General features: G+C 40.4%; 1 protein-coding gene across 1 annotated transcript in view; it reads right to left on the minus strand.

Annotated features, from left to right (window-relative positions):
- Window positions 1–1,784: 1,784 nt before the first annotated feature.
- Window positions 1,785–22,307, minus strand: part of LOC137286840 (popeye domain-containing protein 3-like) — a 39,901-nt gene continuing 19,378 nt past the window's right edge. The window contains exons 4-8 of the mRNA XM_067818851.1: window positions 22,034–22,223; window positions 20,791–20,913; window positions 11,935–12,193; window positions 10,553–10,706; window positions 1,785–4,800 (exon numbers count right to left, since the gene is read on the minus strand). Coding sequence (XP_067674952.1) covers window positions 4,640–4,800; window positions 10,553–10,706; window positions 11,935–12,193; window positions 20,791–20,913; window positions 22,034–22,223 — 887 coding nt within the window. The 3' untranslated portion in view covers window positions 1,785–4,639. The remainder of the gene's footprint in view (window positions 4,801–10,552; window positions 10,707–11,934; window positions 12,194–20,790; window positions 20,914–22,033; window positions 22,224–22,307) is intronic.

Below are 22,307 nucleotides of genomic sequence, written 5' to 3' on the forward strand. Positions count from 1 at the left end.
TGCCTATGATCTCTCACCATAAAAATAATTATGTATTTGATTGCATAGAGTGGCCATTACTGATTGTAATTATACGATGGACTATGGCATGATTATAAGGACAAAGGCCAACAGGATGGGCAGGATTTGTTATTTAAAAACTAAACGCAAGGCTTTGCACCTCACCTTGCAGTATATGTGGTCAGCATTTTACAACTTCCTTCAATTCTTTGAATCTTAAAGTACAGCCATTTTCATCAATATCCCAGATGATGATGATGGTCCCAAAAATAATCTGTGAATAATCAAGTCTTGACCAGAAAATCCAGTTATCAACAGCATGCACACTGATCTATGTAACTGGGATATGATGACCCAAGTCACCAAGCCTGGACATCCAGTCCTGTTAACTGCCTCTTTAATCAAATGTGGTTTGTTTGGGGACCTAGGTTAATCCCCACTGTTCTCTGCAAAGACTGGTATTTCTCCAAAGCTACACTGTATACATGAAATGTTTCAAAATTCTTGACCATTCTAAGGCCTTTTACAAAATATATCATAATTATGATGATAATCATAAGGATAAATAACCAGGGGAATTTTTAAGAATTCATGCTTAAAATATTGGAGTGTATGCATCATGAACATAAAAAAATAAATAATTTGTCAAATTAATTTCTGCCATATCTTCTCAGTTACTGATACTTGCTAATCATCAACCTGTCAAAAACCTGCAAAAACACTGCATCAGGAAGTAGTAAAATATGACATTGTTCTTTTATCACAAGATCCTTCTTAAACTAAAACTCTGATTTCTTTATATATACAGAAATTTCAACCCAAAATCAACCAGAACAATTATTATTTTAACCACCATTCATTAGGCATATTGAACTATACAATGTGACTGTTAATTCAATTGGTCCATTCCAATAAATCATTTACAGGTGTGCATTTAACTAATTACAGGTATTTCTGGAATTTGTACAAATTAATCCCAATGATGAAATCCATCTGAACCTTAACATTAATGAAACACCAGATGGTAACATACACCGTCTGTTTATCTTCCTAAGTCCACAGGTTAATTAAGTCTTGTTTCAGCAATCTGACAGCACTGAACATCAATAGCCACTCAGTTTTCCAGGCTCACAGTTCGCAATTAACTTTCCTTGGTCATCAAGATATTGCTGATGATAATGCTGAAATTCAATATTGGCTGAAAGAGACAGGTAATGAGGAGACTATGAACAAGTTTGTTTTAAACGGGAATGACCTTGGAGTCACATGACACCATTATTGTCGCTATCAACCAATCAGACTATTCGCAGGACTTGCTGTTGTTGAATGTTGACTGTAGAAATCAGCCTCCTACATAGACCATGTTAGTTAAATATTGGCATAGCTGTGTGTCATATATTTGTCTAACCTCGCCCTATTGATTTTATATTGTGTTGTTATGTTATTTGACTGCCCGTCTGATGTCAGGTTGTGATTTTTCAGGGTAATTGCGTAAAACACAGTTACAACTATGCAAAAGAAGTGAAGAATGTCATACCCTGGACCAGACAATCCAGTAGACTAACATCATGAGCCTCAATCAAGGCACCTGGGTAATGATGACATGCATCAACCAAGTCAGCGAGTCAGACCACTCAGTTCCTTTAGCTGCCTCAGCATTGGTTTGCTGCAGACCAATTATGGTTCCAGATCCTTACTAGTGACTTCAGTATGGATCTCAAATGGCGCTGATATATCTCAAACGCATATCCTTCACTTGTCACAAATAATAAAAGAAACAAAAATAAGTATGTTCAGATATTTATTTTCAGATTTGCCATTAACAATCACACATAAAAACAATTACATGAGTGAGGGAAAATGGTATAACCACATTTTAGCTCAATTCCAGCAATAAGACAGAAGGGGACGTCAAATGGGCTTAATGTTCTGCCCACCTCAGGGAATAAAACCCTCGACTGGGGGGACTAGCGATCTCTTCAACCACAAGTCTACCACACAGCACAAATACTGAAGCAGGAAGCATGGCACCGCCGTCAATGTCACGAAAGCACAACAGCCTAGTCCATGTGGAAGACAGACTTCTCATGCATCTTGTTCCAACTGGGCACTGGAAGTTGTGAATAGGTTCTGAAGGGCTTGGAGCAAAACATATCAGTCATCTGCCCTTAATGTTTTTCAGAATCATCCAGAGCAAGGTCTGTCTTGTTCTTCACCAGTGGCATGAAATCTGTCCCTCAGTCTGTGAATGAAAGAGAAGACACCTAGAGACAGCAATCAACACTTCTGATGCATTCACCATCCTGTAACCATGCAATGACCCAGCTCTGTCATGGGCACTTTATGGTCTATGCTGCAGCATAGTGAAGAAGTTGTGAAGCTTCAATACTGTCTATATTCTGTCTGTAGCTTCTTTTAAAGGAGTCTTTGTCACAAGTTGTATGGGAAGTCCGTCTTTCACATGCAGTAGGCTACTGTGCTTGGGTGCTTGAATCCAACATGGTGCTGGTGTGTTTCAGCACCATTGCTTTTTGCTGTTTTAGACATTTCTTCATTTTATTAATTTACTAAAGAATATTGATTCAGTTGGCTTGCTGCTTACTCTAATATCTTTATCTAACATAAAAATAACTATAACTGCACAATGCATACACACAAGGATTGTCAGTCACATGTAAGACATTTGTTTTCATATTTTATGCTATGGAATATCACAACCTTTTGCATGTCACATTTCTTTATAACAAGAAGAAGGAGACAAAGTCATCAACTCCGGAAAATAGCACTACCATCAGTTTCACCTTAAGTCAAAGTTGTTGCCATGGAAATGCCAACCTATTATTAAGAATTCCAAAACTACCAAAAGGAACCAAACAATCTGTCTATGTGCCAAATTTGGTGAAGAAACATGGAATGGTTTTAGAGTTCTGCTTTGGAAAAGAGCACTACCACCAATTTCAGTCAAAGTCAAACATGTTGCCATGTAAACGCCAAAGAATATCTTATTCAAAATTCTATAACTACCAAAAGGCACCAATACACCACCAGACCAAGCTATGTACCATGTTTGGTGAAGACACAGTGAACGGTTTTAGAGTTCTACTCTGGAAAAGAGCACTACCACCAATTTCAGTCTGTCAAACTTGTTGAGATGGCAAAGCCAAAAATATTTATTCAGAATTCCAAAACCATCAAAAGGCACCACTACACCACCAGACCAATCTATGTGTCATGTTTGGTGAAGAAATAGGAATGGTTTTAAAACTCTACTCCAGAAAAGAGCACTTCCACCAATTTCAGTCTAAGTCAAATGGAAATGCCAAGAATGTTGCATACAGAATACACTAACTACTTAAAGGCACCACTACTCCACCAGTTCTATCTATGTCACAAGCTTGGTTAAGAAATATTGAACGGTTTAAAGTTCTGCTGAAGAGATAAATGAGCACGGACAGAGAGACGAACAGAGCGCATTTTAATACACCCCCCTACATATTGCAGGAAATAATAACATGTCACATCAAGATAGATTTATCTTTCCTTATATATTTACTTTTTATATTTAACTTTCCTTCATATCTGCTATCTCCATTTGACTTTTACCATTTGTTTGTTTGTTGTTTACCGTTGCCCTCAGCAAAGTTCCAGCTTTATGGTAGTAGTCTGTAAATAATTTAGTTTGGAACAGACGTTAAAGTGATCAACATCTGAAGACCAATTTCTTTCACTAGCAACTTTTACTAAGGCTAACCTTTACTCCCATTCTTTAACACTGCACTTAGGTTACCTTAATGACTTACAATGAACTTAGTGTTCTGTGCAAGGAGACCCAGATCTTTACCCCAAATAGGGCTATATTCGCAAATACATCACAAGCATCCAAGCATCATGTGAGATTCTGTGTAAAAACAAGGTGGCTGTTTATTACCACTTGCACCTATCATATCACTATTACCACTTTATGCACATCAGTCCTGTTGTACAAAAATACTGAGCATCTTTTGGACCATTCTACACATTTTGAATTGCACTTGGTTCAAATTATATTTCTTTTCACTTCAAAATATTCTTAAGATGGATGTATGTAAACATAATAACTGAGCAGTGATTTCCTTCACATTAATGTATAGATTTCACTTTTCATGTTACGATGTACTTGCACACATTTACTGTAAGCTTCTAACGTAAGTTTGATCCTGCAAACACATGTCAATCAGGAAGTTTCACATGTCAGTCAGTGCAAGTTTGAACTGCAGGGTTCTTGTGTCAATCTATCAGTCTGTATATGCCAATGTGCAATTTGTACTTGGCAATTTTCTGAAAGATATACTTTTCAGACTGATAGTTTCACAACAGGAAATATTCATCCACATGTTTCACAAGTCAGTCTGCATGGACGAGTGAACGGCGTCCTGTGATGACAATGAAGACCCATTATGACAGGCTTCACATGCTGCTAGTTTCACAAGTCAATCTGTATGCCCGAGTGAACAGAGTCCTGTGATGACAATGAAGACCCACTTGGACATGACAGGTTTCACATGCTGCTAATTTCACATGTCAATCTGTCTGCGCGAATGAACAGAGACCTGTATTGACAATGAAGACCCACTGGGATAGACTTCACATACTGCTAGTTTCACATGTCAATCTGTATGCCCGAGTGAACAGAGTCCTGTGATGACAATGAAGAGCCACTGTGGGCTGACACGGCTGGAAATATTTTGACTGCATGGCCGTTCAGTAGCTCCATCTTTTCACACTGATCATCATCGTCATCATCCTCATCATCATAAGCATCTGAAATGGCCACTCAAGAAAATTAACAGAAACAAAGGAAGTTGTTGAGATAACTTACCTCTGTGAACAAACATGGGATTATTCATTAATATGCTTAGTTTCCAATTAAATTGTGCTCTTCGTGTTCTAAACTTGAAACAAAAAATAACTGGACTGGCCGGAATAAAAAATGAATCATTAAATTTGTAAATATTTTTCTATTTGTTTTCCTCTTAACTTTTACCTGAAACAAAACAAAAAGCAAATCATGCATAAAATGGGGCAAAGAGGCAATTAAAGATTAAGTTCCCATGCCCAAGTAGTAAGTAAAAGAATTTATGTAAAAGGACATGAGAAAGTAGTATATACATGATGATTTTCATCAGAGATTTATCCATGGACATAAAAGATTTCAACAAGTTTGAAAAAAAATATTAAAAAATACACATTTGTTCAGCACAAGTTTAAATCAGTACTTGCATGTTACCAAGTGTTGACATGAAGCTATATAAACCAGCGCAATAACTGATGTAATTTTAGAAAGTATGGGAAATCTCGAGTTTGGAATTTGATCTGATCATCACAACTGCTCACGTTAAGCATTGTCCTCATGACAACTTATACACAAACGTTGTCCTCATGACATCAGTAGTAGGGTTGATAGCAGTCCTAGACTACTGGCCCACATGGTGTCTCTCTTGAAAAGGGGCTTTCTCTGACAGAGTTCAAATGCAGCTGACACAGTAACGTGATAGAGATGCACCAAAATATATATATGGGCATATATATATTTCTTCCCCCATGGGATCATGGCTGCTGACAACATTTTTTTGTAGTTAATTAGTTAATTTCAAAATTAAAAAAAAAATTTGATGGCTGCCACCTTTCAAAAGCGGACATCAATTGATGACTATTACTACAGCTTGGACTAAATAGTGTCCTCATTATAAGTTACAAAATGCATTTTCCTTATGACAGCTTACAATATTACTACACACATGCCGTCTTAAGAGAATGTGCATTAATAGTCGTTGTGACAGAATACATGAATATTGACCACTGATGGCTTACAATACTTTGATAATAGATTGCAACAAGATAATCGTCATGATAGTATATAATAATATTGCCCTTATGGTCACATGAAGGAATATATCTTTATGATACCTTTTAGTAATAATGTCTTTGTCACAGCTAACAATAATATTGTATTTTGGGTGGTTTACATTAATATGTTTCTTATTGTGGCCTACATTGTCCTTATGAAAGCTTACAATATTTTAATACACATGCATTTAGAGTTCTTATGATAACTCAGTATTATCCTTTTGGTGGCTGACCTCTGATGTGACAATACTATTGTAACTAATGGCAACATGATTATACTTATGACTGCAAACAGTAATATTGCACCCATGATTGAATTAAGTATATCCTCGTAACAGTCATACTGTCTAGGTCACAGCTGCCAAGTTTGGTGACATACATTTCCTTATGTTGGTTTACATGTACATTCCTGGTGATAGCTTACATTACCAGCATCCTTATGATAGAGTGTGATGATCCTGTAAACAAAGAACTAAACAATCTACAATAAATCCTTTTAACATACACTGAAGTAAGCACGATGAAACTGACATTAACTGAAACGAAGCACATAATGAGGCAATATAAACATTGTACATCCTCTGGACACACTGGTGCATAGGCCACTACACCCTCATTGACACATGCAATGTACACTCAGCGCAGCTAATGGTGCATCAGAACCACAGCACAAGCCATGAAATCCATACCACAAGGAGGCAATACGGGAGGATATTGATGAGGGTGTCATTCACAAGCATTATACACCACATAACCAGAGATTATATACTCAGATCACATGCATTAATAACACTTTTAGAACAACAAGATGTACAACAATATTTTCCATCGATACTTAGCAGTGTGTGTTGTAAAACACGATTAAGTTTTTTCATATGAAAAATGTTAAATTTTCCTGCCTCCATTAGGAACCTCAATGAGAGAATCGGCTTGTGGTGAAGTAATATTTCAGCTGGGATATTTCTGGTTAGTCGTAGTGTTTATGAGAACATGTTTATTGAGTGTCTGTGCGGTTGTACAACTACACAGGAGAGGTCTCTGAGGATGAGAGATTGTTGGCACCACATACAATCCACACAGGACAATATAACCTGCACTTATCATCACAAACTACTTTCCATGGACAGATTATGTTTGGATATGTGTGTACTTTCAATTCATCTGAATAAAGAGGGTGAACAAGTTTAGATAGATCTTTGACCTCAGTTCTTGAATGTTTTGAAGCTAACAAGAATGTTTCTCTCCAAAAAAACATTTCTCATTATCATGTTGGTTGAAAATGTTTAACACTGCAGTCAGCAATTTCCAATCTGTATCCCACTGACCTCGAAATAATCGATTCTGGATCAGGTAAATAGATGGTGGAGAGTTGTCCAGCCATCAATGAAACATTGAAAGAGGACACATATTAAGTCACAAAGTCTGACCACTTGAACCCATTATGAGAGGTGCCTTTTGATGTACAAGCAATACTAGAACTATTCACACCCAAAACCCCTACCTTGATAAAATCGTCTCCTATACGATATATGGTACTGACATTACTTTAATAATCATTATGGATTATAATCAGTTGTATTATTTTATATTATAAGTCCAGCAATCATAAATTTCCATTCTCAGGCAGTCTAATGACAACACCAAAACCGGAAAAGGAAATGATTGAAAGGACATATCTTGTGGCTTTTCAGCAACAGTTCACAGAAATGTCTAAGCATTCATCACTTGGTCTATCTGAAAAAGATTTTCAACAATCTTATGGAAACTGGAAATCAGAGACAGATGACACCTAACTTAAATACAAGTTGAAGGCAACAGTATGTTGGCCCGGGATTTTGTGGGAGATAGATTATTTAGAGATAGTTTTAATGACATTTCAGTTGTACTAAACAAAGTTATTTTCAAAACATTAGCAAGTCCATGTAACGATTTGTTTGTTGAGAACAGCTTGAGGACAAATTCTCAGTTGCAGAAAAATGGTCAAACAGTTGGCCAAACAAAATAATGAAACATCAACATTACAATCACAATATGGTTAACGTCCAATAATTTGTTTGAGTGGCATTTTAGAAGTTGAGGTGTACAAATAGGACAAATTGTTATGGATAACAACTTCTTTATTGCATGATTGTGACGTGTCGATACAGATTCTTGTACTATTGTATTGAAACATCGCAATGATGCAATAAAGAAGTTGTTATCCATAACAATTTGTCCTATTTGTCCAATAATTTGATCCTCATCTGAATGTCTTGTCCATATGACCAAAGAGGTCAACCCCATCAGCAAGCTAACAAGCTAAGGGTGTCATCTGCAGGATATCATCCTATTCTCCTGTCAATAGAAGGCATGTCCTGATTCACATGTAGTAAAGCATTCATAACTCAGCTGCGCTTTGGTCACAAATGTGATGATCTGTCATGAGTTTTGTGCCACAGACCTTTTCACCGGAACCAAGAGACCTTATCCTCATGATCGAAGGACGATGGGGTAGCCTTGAGGTTAAGGTGTCAGTTGCCATGCCGAAGACCTGTGTTCAATTCCTCACATAGGTACAACGTGCGAAGCCTAATTCTTGCATCCCCCTCTTTGATATTGCTGAAATAATTGCTGGCAGCAGTGTAAATCTAGCCACTATCACACACTCATGATCAAAGTGGATGCAAGCCTAGGATGTAATCTGTAGTATATGTGTATCACTAAAAGTACTAAAATGCTGCAGTTTCTCGGTAATCTATTCAATGCAACATCACTTTGTCATTGCCAATGCATTGTGTAAACACTAGTCTTCATGTTCTTCTTCTTTGCCCCTCAGTTGGCAAAGTGAAATTTGTAACAGCTAAGGATTTATTCTGAATGTACCCTAAATACAAATATATTAAAGATTGCTATAGAATAGACAGATCAGGGTTTTATCTGCACTGCTCTGAAGCTGATATTTGATGCTAAGTGTGCAGCAACTATCAACAAATGATCCAGAATAGGAATAAAAATAATTCAAGTCGTGTTAGTAGTAATACAAGTGACTAACTATCACCAGATTAACTAACATTACAGCCTTTATCACTTCTGTTATATGGTAATTTGTACATCAGTGAAAACAGTACCAATAGTTAGGAGTCTACCTATCATGCTGAAGGTTTGGGTTCAATCCCCCGTGAAGACACCTAGGTTCAGGTCCTGAGGCAGGCACATTTGCATAGTATCCTTAGACAAGATACCCAGATCTACAGTGTCTCAGTTCACCCAGCTCTGAAATGGGTACCTATCAAGATGTACTGGCAATATGAGAGTTTAGTTCATCTGACTGGGAGATTGGCTGTATGATCCCTGGTGACTGGACAAAATCCACCTCTTCAAAACAGAAAAATGGACAAAATCCACCCTTCTCAAATTGCCGTAGCTAACAGTTTAAGTGTGTCCTGATTGTTGATCAAGCTGTTTTTCTCAAGCATTGCAAGCATTGTTTTGATAATAATTACATTTCCCTAACTGATAAAATTATTGCATGATTTACAAGCAATGTCTCAGATATTTTGTATACCTGTTGATGATACCCTAGGGTTACTCTATGAACTTTTACAATAACTATAGACTCTCTACCACTGAGAAATTACTTGTCGAAAACTGGTTCACATTTTTGGGGACACCTGGTATATAGTTTGTGTCAAAAACAAAAATTCACCATACATTATGGAAGTGTTATGGAACAGCAAGGGTGGTTGAAAGTGGCTATATTAGGGTTATTTGTACTTAAAGAAGAATGAGAGGAAGCAAATGATTAGGTGGGAGTGTTCCTAATGGAAACCGCTCTCTTGCAAGGGTTCAAAGACCACAGACATGGAAGCATGGAGCACGGACAACCGACCACTGACACACCCCTAGACCCCAGTGCTACCTTGGCCATCTACCACGGTCAGCCCCCTAAGAAAAGAACCAAAACAATGACCAAACGTCTCCAAGAATGCCTTTAAGGTCTTGAAGACGAAGGAAAAGACACTTGAAGACTTTCTCCATGGTGTCGGCCATTGTTTGCGTTAAAGATGTTTGTGCATAGACATGTCTGAATGATAATAAGAAATAAGAAGAATAACATGTTTCATCATGTGTGAAACATGCGTATCTTGGTCATTTAGTTATTGATTATGAATGACTTATATGAATAAAATTGATTTCTGTTATTAAACATGTCATTAGTTTTTTATTCTTAGGGTGAAATTTAGTAGGGGTTGATTTTGTCGGGGTGGAGTTTCTGCCAGTTGATTTTGTCCTAGGTTGCAATTTGGGGTGGATTTTGTTTGGGTGGATTTTGTCCTGGATTCATGATCCCAAGGAAAAATTATGGAAAGTAGGATAGTGTCATATGAGTTGGGATAGAATGTATGTAGCACTGTGAGCAGCCAATGCATTTGGGTATGAGTGTCTGCATATGAGGACATTTATTACCATAAGAACAAAGTCTTAAGGTTATTCATTGTTCCACTGAATACAATATCTACAATTTCCACTGAAATATCTCTCAGTTGAGTATTATAAAAGCAGACAGCACATACAAAATAATACCCAAACCTAAAATACATAAAACATGGACAACATAAAACTTCTATGTAAAGCTGTAGCAACATGCAAACAAACTGAAAATAAAATTCTAAAGCAGACGACTCACCATCATAGTCGTCTTCGGGTTCCCTTTCCCTGCCAAGGGCCTCTGGTTCCGATGCTACCCCTGCCACAGCCTTGCGGATATCCTGTCTCGCTTTGATGCTGGACGACACACTGGGCAGACGGATGTCTAGACGGGATCCAGCAGGGGTGCTCACCTGCAGCAGCAGTAACGACAATAACTTCACCATCACTGACTGTTTCGACTTCTGAGTACGCGAGTGGGTGGGTTGGCATTTGAGCAAGTCAGTCAGTGAGATAGGGAGAACTGGTTCTCAAAGGTTCTTCATGGTCAACCCTTTGTGATTACAGTGAGTGAGCTTAGTTTTACCTCACTTAGTAATATTCCAGCAACATCATGGCAAGGAAACAAGAAACTTCTTCCACACATTGTATCCATGAGTAAATGCCTAACTACTAGGATGGCCCATTCACTCTGGCAAAATGAGATGTGGAAGGGCTCTGTCAATGCTTTTACAACACTTTAGCAAAATTTCAGCATCACTGCACCAATATCGCAGCTGGGAACACTTGAGATGTTACACAAACTGTCCCCATTACTCACAGAGTTCAGCTAGCATAACACTACTGCCACAAAATAACATTCATTTCACATGAAACACACACACATCAATCATGACAGTCCAGGGTATCTACATTTGTATCTACCAATCCCTCCTGGATTCCATGGCAAATTTTTAAGAATTCTGCACCCCATATTTCAATATTCTGCAAAACATTCTGAAGTTAAAACATTTAGGAAAAACAACAAAAACATAATACAGACCTTCATAGTTTAATTCTCAAACACAGATATAAAGATAAGTTGACAGTACATATCACATCTTGAGTAAGCTTGATGACAAAGCACCGACAGCTTTTTCTGTGTTTGAGAATTAAACTCTCGCTGAAAGTAAATTCTCTCCTCTCATTCGTAACTTTGATGCAGACAAACAACGTTCGGTTTCATGCAAATAACAATTTTATATTTAAACGAAATCTGAAATAATTTCCATTTTCAAAATGATCGATTTTGAGAACAAAATTGCAGTGTCAAATTCATCTAATTATATTTGGAACATGCCTAAACTTGCTTTATTAATAAAGTATCTCTAATCGTAATTATTTTGAAAATGTTGTCACAATAAATATGTCAGTCTGTTTCATGTGAAACTGATCCTACTTCTGACATTAACTTTAATTTTCTTATCGGCTGTCAGTCAGTTTTCACTCAATCTTTAAAATAAGCCAATTCTGCGGCAGAAAAATGGCAAATTCTGCACGAAAATGCGTTTTCCACGGACCAGATGTTTTTCTGCATGGAAGGTAAATTCTGCGATTTTTTCTGCAACCGCGGAATTTCAAGAGGGACTGATCTACACCCACCTTTTGGTTGAGAGCATACAGTTTGTTGGTGATGTCCCTGCCAAGCATGGTGTTCATGACGTTGGCTAAGTAGGGTTCTTTGACCAGGAGATATTCCAGACTTCGACGTGGCCAGAAGATGTATCGACACATGCTGGCAGCTATTACAGACACCTGGAACTTCTCATCACCACTGACACTGGACTCAAACTCAGGAGAGTCAATGAACTGCTTGGAGCGGATTGTGTGGAGCAGGTTCCGGTTGCTGTATACATTCATCCTGCAAACACAAAGTCTTTATGTGCAAGAACAGGAGTGAGTGAGTTTACTTTTACACTGATTCTAGCAATATTTCAGCAATACCACAGAGGAGTACACACGAAATGGGTTTCACACATTGTACCCATGTGGAGAATCGAACCCAGGTCTCTGGCATGAATTACTATGCTGCCCCACCATCCCTGCAAGAATAAAAGAACTATATGTCCAATAACAAAGGAGATGTGTCCATGAACAAGAGAATGATGTCCAAGAACAAAAGAACTTTTAACAAGAACAAGAACAAGAACAAGGGATTATTATGTACAATAGCAAAGGGCATTCAACACAAAAAACCAAGATAATAATGTCAAAAAATAAAGAATCATAGAATAATAAAAGACCTTATACAGAAGAATGTGACAGAGACTGTGGTCACAACTTTTTACATTTAACTGTACAGAGATTCTGTTGAGACTTGGGGGGGTTAAATCACTAGGTAAAACTGAACAGCATGTGTTAACTCCTGGCCGTACACCATGAACATAAAAAGAGTTAACAGATGCTGTTCAGTTTTACTGCAAGATGGGGTCAGAGCAAGCCCTTGAAAAGTTGTACACAAGAATAAAAAGATGCAACCCAGAAAAAAATCATTTTCTATAATGCCAATCAAGCATCCAGAGACTCTGTTGATGCTTAGTATTCTTTCAAGAGACAAACTGGATTCAAAATGTCATATCAACAGAAAATGCTCAGGGTGTTTTAATAAAACCAAATACAAGAAATGAAATGACAGTTACAAGCATCTTAAATCAGTCTGTGGCTTTAGACACTAGTCTAAGAACTAAGTCCAAACTCTCTTTTTGTCTTGTAAGATCCATGAACGCCAAAACCCAATCCATCACCAAGGTCTACAGAAAATGTCACCTGAGAGGTTCACTCTCATTAAATCAAAGGTTTCTGACACAAAATGTCACAGAAATTATCAATCTGCTTTGAGTTTGTGAGACAGATTCTAAATTACATTTTACAGACTTTAACCATGGGCACGATAGATGGAAATACCATAGCAAATTGTCTTTTGAAAATGATTCATTTATAATCACATTTACATATACTGAAGAACTTGTTTCAGATTTGAGATGCAGGAACTGACAATGTAACTGTACACTGAGTTAAGAGTGAGTTTAGTTTTCCGCTGGACAATATTCCAGATACGTGATGGTCAGATATGAACTCTTCCGTTGTATTTGGCCAATCCTCTTGTGGCTATGCAGTTCAGGGACCTTCAATTAGCAATTATTAATGGCTTCAGAGAAACATACAACATTTTCTGTCTGTAACAGTATTCTATAACATCACTTTGGACATTGTTGCTAATGGATGGTTTCATGTGAACCCTTAAGTAGTCTTTGGTGATTTCCATGTTTCCTCAGTGACAAGACTGTTGAAACTCTGACAAAATATACACTATAGCTAGCCCCAGACATTGAAGCATATCTGGTGAATAATTCATATCTCACTCAACCTACTCAAATTTCCATATTGAACTGACTGCTAAAACAACAATGAGATTGGAACAATGGCTCTTGTTTATGTTCATGGTGTATGGACTAAATATTTCACTGTGCTCTTCTCATGGGGACATGCATCTTCAAACACAGAAACAGTATCAACATCACTGTCGGGACAATTCAAAAAAGTTCTTTGTTGGTTAAAAATATTATTTTCAGTATTTTCTGTCCCTTAAACCCCATTTTATAAAACCTGATTGCTTTGTAATACATAAAAACATCATAGTCATAAAGAATTGTTAAGATCTAAATATTTTCGCTACTTAAATACTTACCATAGGTCCATAGCATATGACCTCAAACTTCACTTAATAGGAAATCTGACGGAGTTGAATTGTCATTCAATCTTGAATGGCTACCTTGCAATCGACGACTGTCATGATACGGAAGTATCTGGATCCCTCACTGCGCATGCACGCAGACTCCATGAGAAACTTCACTTTTTACTTCTCAGTCCGAAGAGTCCGTAGTGGGGAGGAGCATCCAGCATTGGGAGGGACTGACCGCCCTATGGTAAGGTAAGTATTTAAATATCTAAAATATTTAGATTTTAACAAATCTTTTACTTACCTTACCATAGGTCTATAGCATATGGATACAACAGACTGGACGGTGGTGTAGGACTCCAGAGGACCGTCAGCATATAAAAATCCCACATATACCTCGGGGCAGCTGGACCAGTACTGATTCCCTCTGTAAGCTGGTCTTACAGCTTCAATCACTCGTAAAGGACACTGGAACCAGCATCAGAGTAGAAGGTCATGTACTGACCACCGGAGGGGTACAGTATCTTATCTCAAGTAAGTACAACACCCCTACAGACCATGGTAAGTAACATCATACCTTGCAGTTCGGCAGGACGAGTGAGATGCGGCGTCTACCAATCGTCCGAAAGACAGCAGCCCCTCCATATTTTCTACTGCTAAGTCCCACAAGTAATGACTAGCAAATACTGTCAAAGAACGCCAGAAACACCCAGCCATAATGTCCGGAACAGTGCAATTCCTCTGTAAGATGCTAAGATGCTGGCCATCGTAGAAGCTAACACCCGAATCTCACGCGGGTTGTTAGATGACCGGTGAGGAAGATTCTGTGCATCATAAGCAGCCAGGATGGTCTGCCTCAGCCATACAGCTATTGTGTTCCTGGTCACTTCCCCTCTCGCTGTCGAAGAAAAAGGCAGGAACAATCTCTTCCTGGTTCCTCAATGAGGAGCGGACTTTTTGATTTACAATCTAAGAGCCTGAACCGGACAAAGCAGCTGCTCCTCTCAATCCTCTGGTCCAATAATGGTCAAATGGTGATGGTGAATAGTCTGTCTGGTTGACCTGGCAGGAAATCCCAGAGGAGTCTGTGCCGCACCTTGTCTGGTCTGTTCAGCCTGGTCACATCCAGCGCGTTAATTTCACTCACTCTCACCGCCATCGCTAATGCTGTCGCTAATCCCCGACTGTGGGGATGGCATAGCAACTACTGCCACTCTGGAAGCCGGAACGGATTTTTTTCCTGCGAGGCTGCATAGCTCTAGGAACCAAGTCCTCGCTGGCCACCAGGGCGCAACCAAAAGCAGATGGATACTCACTGTGATCTTGAGCTTCACCACTGCTGCTGGTACTAGTACTGGTGGTGGGAAGGCATACGCATCTAGCCCTTCCCAAGACATTGATAGAGCGTCGATCGCCCAAGCTGCCAGGTCTGGACACGTACACTGGAAGCTGAGGGTTGAATTTTGTGGCAAACAGGTCTATCTATCTCTGGGTGAAGCATCTACTCAGTCAGAGACGGCTTCCCTGGTCACGAGAGTGCATCGGCTGGTACATTTCTGCACCCTGGAGTGTGACGAGCTCTTGCTTCCATGTCGTTTGCATCTAAGATGCTGGCTAGGCGAAACATCTGATCCAGTAAGGACTTGGATCTGGTTTTCCCTTGTCTCAAAATCAACCACACCACTGTCGCATTGTCTGAAACATTCAGTATGTTGGAGTGACGTAACAGTGACACCCAGTGATTTACAGCTAGAGCCACTGCTTCCAGCTCCAGATTGTTGATGTTCCAGTTTGCTTCTGCGTCGAACCAAAGCCCCGAGGTTGTTCGACTGCTTAGGTGCACACCCCATCCCTGGAGTGACGCGACACATGGTCCTGCACAAACTTGGTCAAACTCCATCACAGACGTTTGATTTGACTGTCCACCAACGCAGGTATTGGTGTAGATGTATCGGAAGCAACAGGCCCATGTGTGCGGGAAAAGATACCTCTGTAATGGACGTAACATCAGGCGCCCCCTGTCGACATCAGAAGGCCCAACAGCGACTGCCACTCTCTGAGGAGTAATGGTTCCAACAGCCCCCCTTGCCACAAACTGGGAGATCTTCCCCCAACGGTCGAGGGGAATCCGAACTTGATCATACTGTGTCTGGAACAGGCCTCCAATAAACACCAATTCCTGCGTGGGCTGTAAACACGACTTCTCTCGGTTGATCAACCACCCTAGCTGTTCTAGGAGACGGATGGCGAAGTCTAGCAACTGAGGCTCAAACTGGTTGAGTAGACAATCGTCTATGCATGGGTCGAACTCTATCTGCCTGAGATGAAGGAAACGAGTGATGGGTGTCGTAATTCTGGTGAATAGCCATGGGGCCATGGAAATGCCAAACAGGACTCGCCACTGGTAATGCCGACCCTCGAAAACAAACCTAAGGAATTTCCTGTGAGCCGGGTAGATCAGGACGTGCAGATAAGCATCCTGTATGTCGAGACTGCACAGCCATGTACCCGGAGTCAACTTGAGGCGTTACTGTTCTAGAGACACCATCTTGAAATGAGGAGGCTCCATCAGGTATCACTCATTGAATGCTGCCATGTTGTGGATCATCCGTAGTTTGTTGGAGTCTTTCTTGGGAATGAGGAAGACTGGAGAATAGAACCATGGCGAAAGGAGTGGGTCCAGTACTTCCTCGATGGCACATTTCCCTACCAGCACTTCAATGGTTTCCCTCAACAACTGGCGTTGTGTCTCCGAGTACGCCCGTGTCACCAGATGCGATGTTAAGATACCTGGTCTCCTGCCTACTGGTGTAGGGAACACTGGCATGGCTGGGGACAGGAGGTCCCAGTCGTGACAGGTGACACATGTCTGCCATCTTACGACGCTCGGTTGATGAGAACCTCTGGCCGCGACCTCTGGTAGATCCGACCTGACAGAGTCTCTTCTCGGGATGTAGCGTCTCTTGCCTCTGTTGTGTGTTCCCAATTTACACGAAAGGCAGATGAGAGGGCTTCAAATGCAGACAAAGATACCTCCATATTCGTGAAATCGGCATGTTCCTTGTACACCTCTGGAATGGCATTCCCGAAGAGGGCTTGTGAGGAGAAAGGCATTCTAATCAACTTCTGTTTCAATTCCTCCTGACATGAGCACGTATCCAGAAAACCCATCCTGCGCATGACTGTCGTCATTGCCAACGCTGTCCTCACATGTCCTTAATAGGTCATGTTACACCTTGCCTTGCCACAAGAAAACAGACGACAGATGCTGCAGCCGTGATTCATTTGGTTCCGTTAAGTCCACAGTCGCCACTGATGTAGTTGATGGTAACGCTGATACCAGTTTCAAGATGCGCGGCAACTCTGTATCAATAGCTTGTAATTTAGAATCCTGAACCATATAAGAGATGGAAGATGATAGTCTCTTGATGGCTTCGTCAAACACCACCCCGGAATCCAAAAAGTCCAGACTATGCATCTTGCAGTCCTGCTTCTTAGACTTGGGCACCCTAATTGTAGGATAACTTAGCAAAGTCATCGTTCAATGAAGAAATGGCATCCGCCACCATAGGGTGTGGTGGTATCATCAGTTACAGTTTGACTCTAATGGCTCTGCCACTGTCTACTCCAGACACCGGGGAGGGGCAATCTGGGAGCCTATCCGCTATCCAATCATACATCACTAACAACGGCAGGTACGATCCCGCATCTTCCTCCAGCTGTGTAGGGTCTTCCTCATAATCTGGAGAGAATTATTGTTCCTCATCAACATTTCATGAAATGGTAGACTTGCGCTCTGGTGTGCGCTTTCTATGTGTCGACTGTCTAACACGTGGAGGAGACACAGATCAAGATCTTGACTGACAATCCCTGCGTCTGTGGTGAAGAGATCTGCCCCTGTGATTGGGCAATCTGGATGGTGAACGACGGCATCAGCAAGCACTGGATGAGCTGCTCCTAGGGCTTCTGGAATGAGATCTCCTAACGCCTAAACGTCCTGTTCTTCTCCTGTCACTAGTCGCAGTCCCATTGCGCTCCGAATGCTCGTGCGACCAATCCTGGTGCCAATCTGTCAAACGTTGATGTGATCGTAGATTGGGATGCGCCGACACACGGTTGTACTCCTCCCTCTGTGACGTCCCTGTAATGTCCGGGATAAGTTGAGGAGTCCTAGTCGGAGGTGTTGCATGCTCTAGAGCTGTGCCTGACATTATCGCTGGCGCTGGTATAAGTAGTGCTCTAAAGTCCGTCGCACCGTCAGATGCGTAAGAGCATCAGGCCTCGCCAAGTCCATCCATCCTCCTGCTTGGGTGGTAGGCATTAGCGTCGGTGTCGGTGTCAGAATCGGCATCGGCGTTGGAATTGGCGTTGCTCTCTGAAGCGCTGAGTGATGCTGATTCAAGGGCGCTTCCACATGAGCAGCAGTCTCAAGCGCTGTTACAGGAATCTCCAACATAGACTGAGTCTCCGGGGTGCACGGGAGAGACAATCTGGAACCAGATGAGGAAGCTGGAGACCGAGACATTTTCCTAAGTCTTCCTTTTTCTCACTACTGCCAAGAATTGAATTCCTGATTCGATAGGTCTGAGCACACCGCACACCGCACACCGCACACGGCTGTAGAAGGGAACAGGATACAACAGCAGAGTCTGGGCAAATGGGTGCAGGTCCTTGCCGGGCTTCAGACCTCTACAAACTTCACAAACGTCACGTGTCATGCACAACTGCTGCAAAAAATTGAAATAACAAAACGATAAAAAGGGTGGAAGACAAGACACCCCTTACCATGAAATGGACTGCTCCACACATCGTGCTACAGCAAGTTGCAATAGACAAGTGAAATAGCTGCCACTTCAAAAAGGCACAGCAAAACTTAGCCAAAAAGCAGCACTAAGTAACACAAATCTTAGCCCTAGTGGACATAATTATCAGCAGAAGAAGTCCACTTGCAACGAAACCAATCCGATATAAAATTACAGAGGCAACATGAAAATGGGAGACATGTTACCATGTCTCATACGAGGTAGCCGACAAGTGTACAATGTACAAACGTAGAATATATGTCAAAATCGGCGGTCTGTAAATAATCGAGTCTGGACCAGACAACCCAGTGATCAACAACATGAGCATCGATCTGCGCAATTGGGAACCGTTGACATGTGTCAACCAAGTCAGACAGCCTGACCACTCGATCCCGTTAGTTGCCTCTTACAACAAGCATAGTCGCCTTTTGTAGCAAGCATGGGTTGCTGAAGGCCTATTCTACCCCGGGACCTTCACGGGGCCCAAATTTGAATGAGACATTCCAGTGATTGATATCCTGAATATAGCTCTACACAATTGGGATAATGATAACAAGTACTGCAAAGTTCAGTTTGGACAACGATTTCATTGATATAAAGATGTCTGACAGAAAAGAACGAGAGCTTTTTGGTTATAATTCCATATAAACCATTAGAAAATTAAGGTAAGTTAAAATGTTGGACGTAAAACATGAACAGCCATTGAAATACCCCCTTCCCTAATTCTTTAAAACTTTTATCAGACATCAAATTTTCATACTGTCCCCTAGCACAACTTCCAGCTGTCAGTATTTGGTGCCAAGTCATGTTGAAAGACTTAAACGACAAAGCTAAATGTATAACATGGAACTACAGAGGAGCTACTGCTTATGAATATTCATAAAGTGACATCATATTATTTTCATAAAGAGACATCTGTGAGTCATGTCAGTTGTTACGAGAGTATATTTTCTGTAATTTTATTGTTATTGATTAAGTGGTAGTTATTATTGGGTCACAGTGTTTACAGTTTTGAGTGATAGTTACTATGGGTCACATTTCGTATCACGGTGATAGTAATAATTTTAGCTGCATGCCTTTTAAGGTAGTACTTTAGAGTTGCCTCCCCTTAGGCACTCTTCTGCACATCAGCATTTGTTTTTGACTGTATGTAAACACAAGTCTGATTGCGGAGGTCCCATACTGCACTGGAATGCTCAAGAATCAGTGACTGTCTCTATATAAGGCTGCTTGTTGTGTTGATGACACAAACATGGACTTACACACACTGGAGTTGTGTCCTCATTCGGCCTATCTACATCTGTCTGCATCTTTGTCAAGCCTAACCTACATTCAAGATCATTCATTGTGAAAGATTTAGTAGAATTGTTTCTCACTGAAAACCAAAACTTTGGAGAGTTGATATTACTTTTGTGACCCATTACATCACGGTGCCTTTGACTCAGTTGCATTGTACTAGAAACCTCTATTGTGAATCTTTGTATCTTGCTCTTTGGTCAATACATATTACTGAATATTTAAGACTTGTCAGTGTTATATTTTGTTGGTTCTGATTTCGTACATCTTCTGCATCAATTATTAACCGTAACACAGTATTGTTACATTACAAAACAGTGTCACATCGCCAACAATAATTTATACACATTGTGTTGCTAGCAATCATCTATGCACGCAATGGCCAACTGATCATACTAAGAGCTTTCCATGGAACGGCTACTCACATTTCAAGCACAGGTTCTATTTAATTGAACACAGCTTAGAAGGGCATGCGGTAATATATATGAAATGCAGGTGCAGTGGAGTAGCATGTGACTCTGAAGACCTGGGTTCAATTCCCCATGTGGATACAGAGACCCTTCACCCTCTGCCATGCTGTAGCTGGAATATTGCTAAAATTAGCATAAAATTCATTGACTCTAAAAAGCATTTTCCCAACCTGCTCACTTGTAATATGAAGTACACACATGATATACTCACTGTCCTGAGATGAGGATGCCCAGCTTGTCTGTCTTGGTGATGGACTGTGTAGCGTAAGCCTCTCCTTCATGAAGATTCATCAGGGTACAATATTCTGGACTCACAAGCTTCTTGAACACAGACCTGGGGAACAAAAGACAAGTATGTTTTACTTGAAATCTGACAGACCTCATTATTTGGAAGTCTGTGTTTTCTAACAAAAAACATGAGAAAAATAATAGATTCTGTGCAAAGGTGACACTCTTAATCAAATGTGCATCAGAGAATAGTGATTGACGTCACGAGCATTGATCAACTGGATGATGACATGTATGAACCAATCAGAGAGCCTTATAAACCATTCTTATACAGTGCTGCTGCCAGTATTTCTTTGAAAGGGACCAATTGGCCCTTAACTTTTGAAAATGTGGGCCAAGAGAAATTCAGAAAACCATGGGTCTTCAAGGTTATTCATAAACACGTGCAGCCCAAACCACCATAAGCTCACATTGTTTATAAAATTGTTCTGTTTATTTTTATAGTGGCTTCATTCTGGCTATGGAAAGGGATGAGTAGTTGTGTTTCTTATGGACATTTAGGTAATCTGATATTGTTTTCTGAATTATATGAAATAGAACAGCCACATAGTGAGCGAGCGAGTTTAGTTTTATGCTGCACTCAGCAAAATTCCAGCTATATGGTGGCGGTCTATAAATAATCGAGTCTGGACCAGACAACCCAGTGATCAACAACATGAGCATCGATCTGCGCAACTGTGAACTGATGACATGCATCAACCAAGTCAGCGATCCTGACCACCCAATCCTGTTTGTCGCCTCATACGACAAGCAGTCACCTTTTATGGCAAGCATGGGTTGCTGAAGGCCTATTCTAAACCTGGGACCTTCACATGTCATAGCCACATAGTAAAGGTAACACTATGCCTTATTTGCAAAAACTTGTACTAGATGATAAATTTGGATGATAAATTTGATCCAGTTTTTGTATTTACAATTACACAGTCTGGCTGCAGCATTGAAGTCATTTACTACAAGCATACGTTGCTTCCATTTCTGATAGACACTTGTCCGAACACTTTTCTTCAATCACTATTTCTTGCTCTTCAAGAATTTACTGACATGTGTATCATTAAGAAACTGTTACACCCACTGCAAACATTTATCAAGAAATTGAGTACAGGGAGGATGCAATGGTGGGAGAAAGTATTAACAATATATGATATGCTGTGAGTCAGCGTTTGTACCTGGGAACTCTGAGGGGTTCAAATGTGGTGCTGTATACATCCTCCAGCTCCTCACAGAACTTGACCGGTCGAATGCGGTACATGAGGAACAGTGTCTGCACACCATTGATGAGCATGAAGGCAAAGTTCCATGAGAAGAAGTCTGGGGCACACAAAATCACCCACGACCAAATGGACAGCAGCAGAAACCCTGTGGGGAAAGATGTATTATCAGTATCAAATGAACAACTGCAGAGATTCCGTGGGAAAGATGTAGTGTCAGTATCAAACAAAC

The sequence above is a fragment of the Haliotis asinina genome, chromosome 6, assembly GCF_037392515.1.
Source record: "Haliotis asinina isolate JCU_RB_2024 chromosome 6, JCU_Hal_asi_v2, whole genome shotgun sequence".
NCBI lineage: Eukaryota > Metazoa > Mollusca > Gastropoda > Lepetellida > Haliotidae > Haliotis > Haliotis asinina.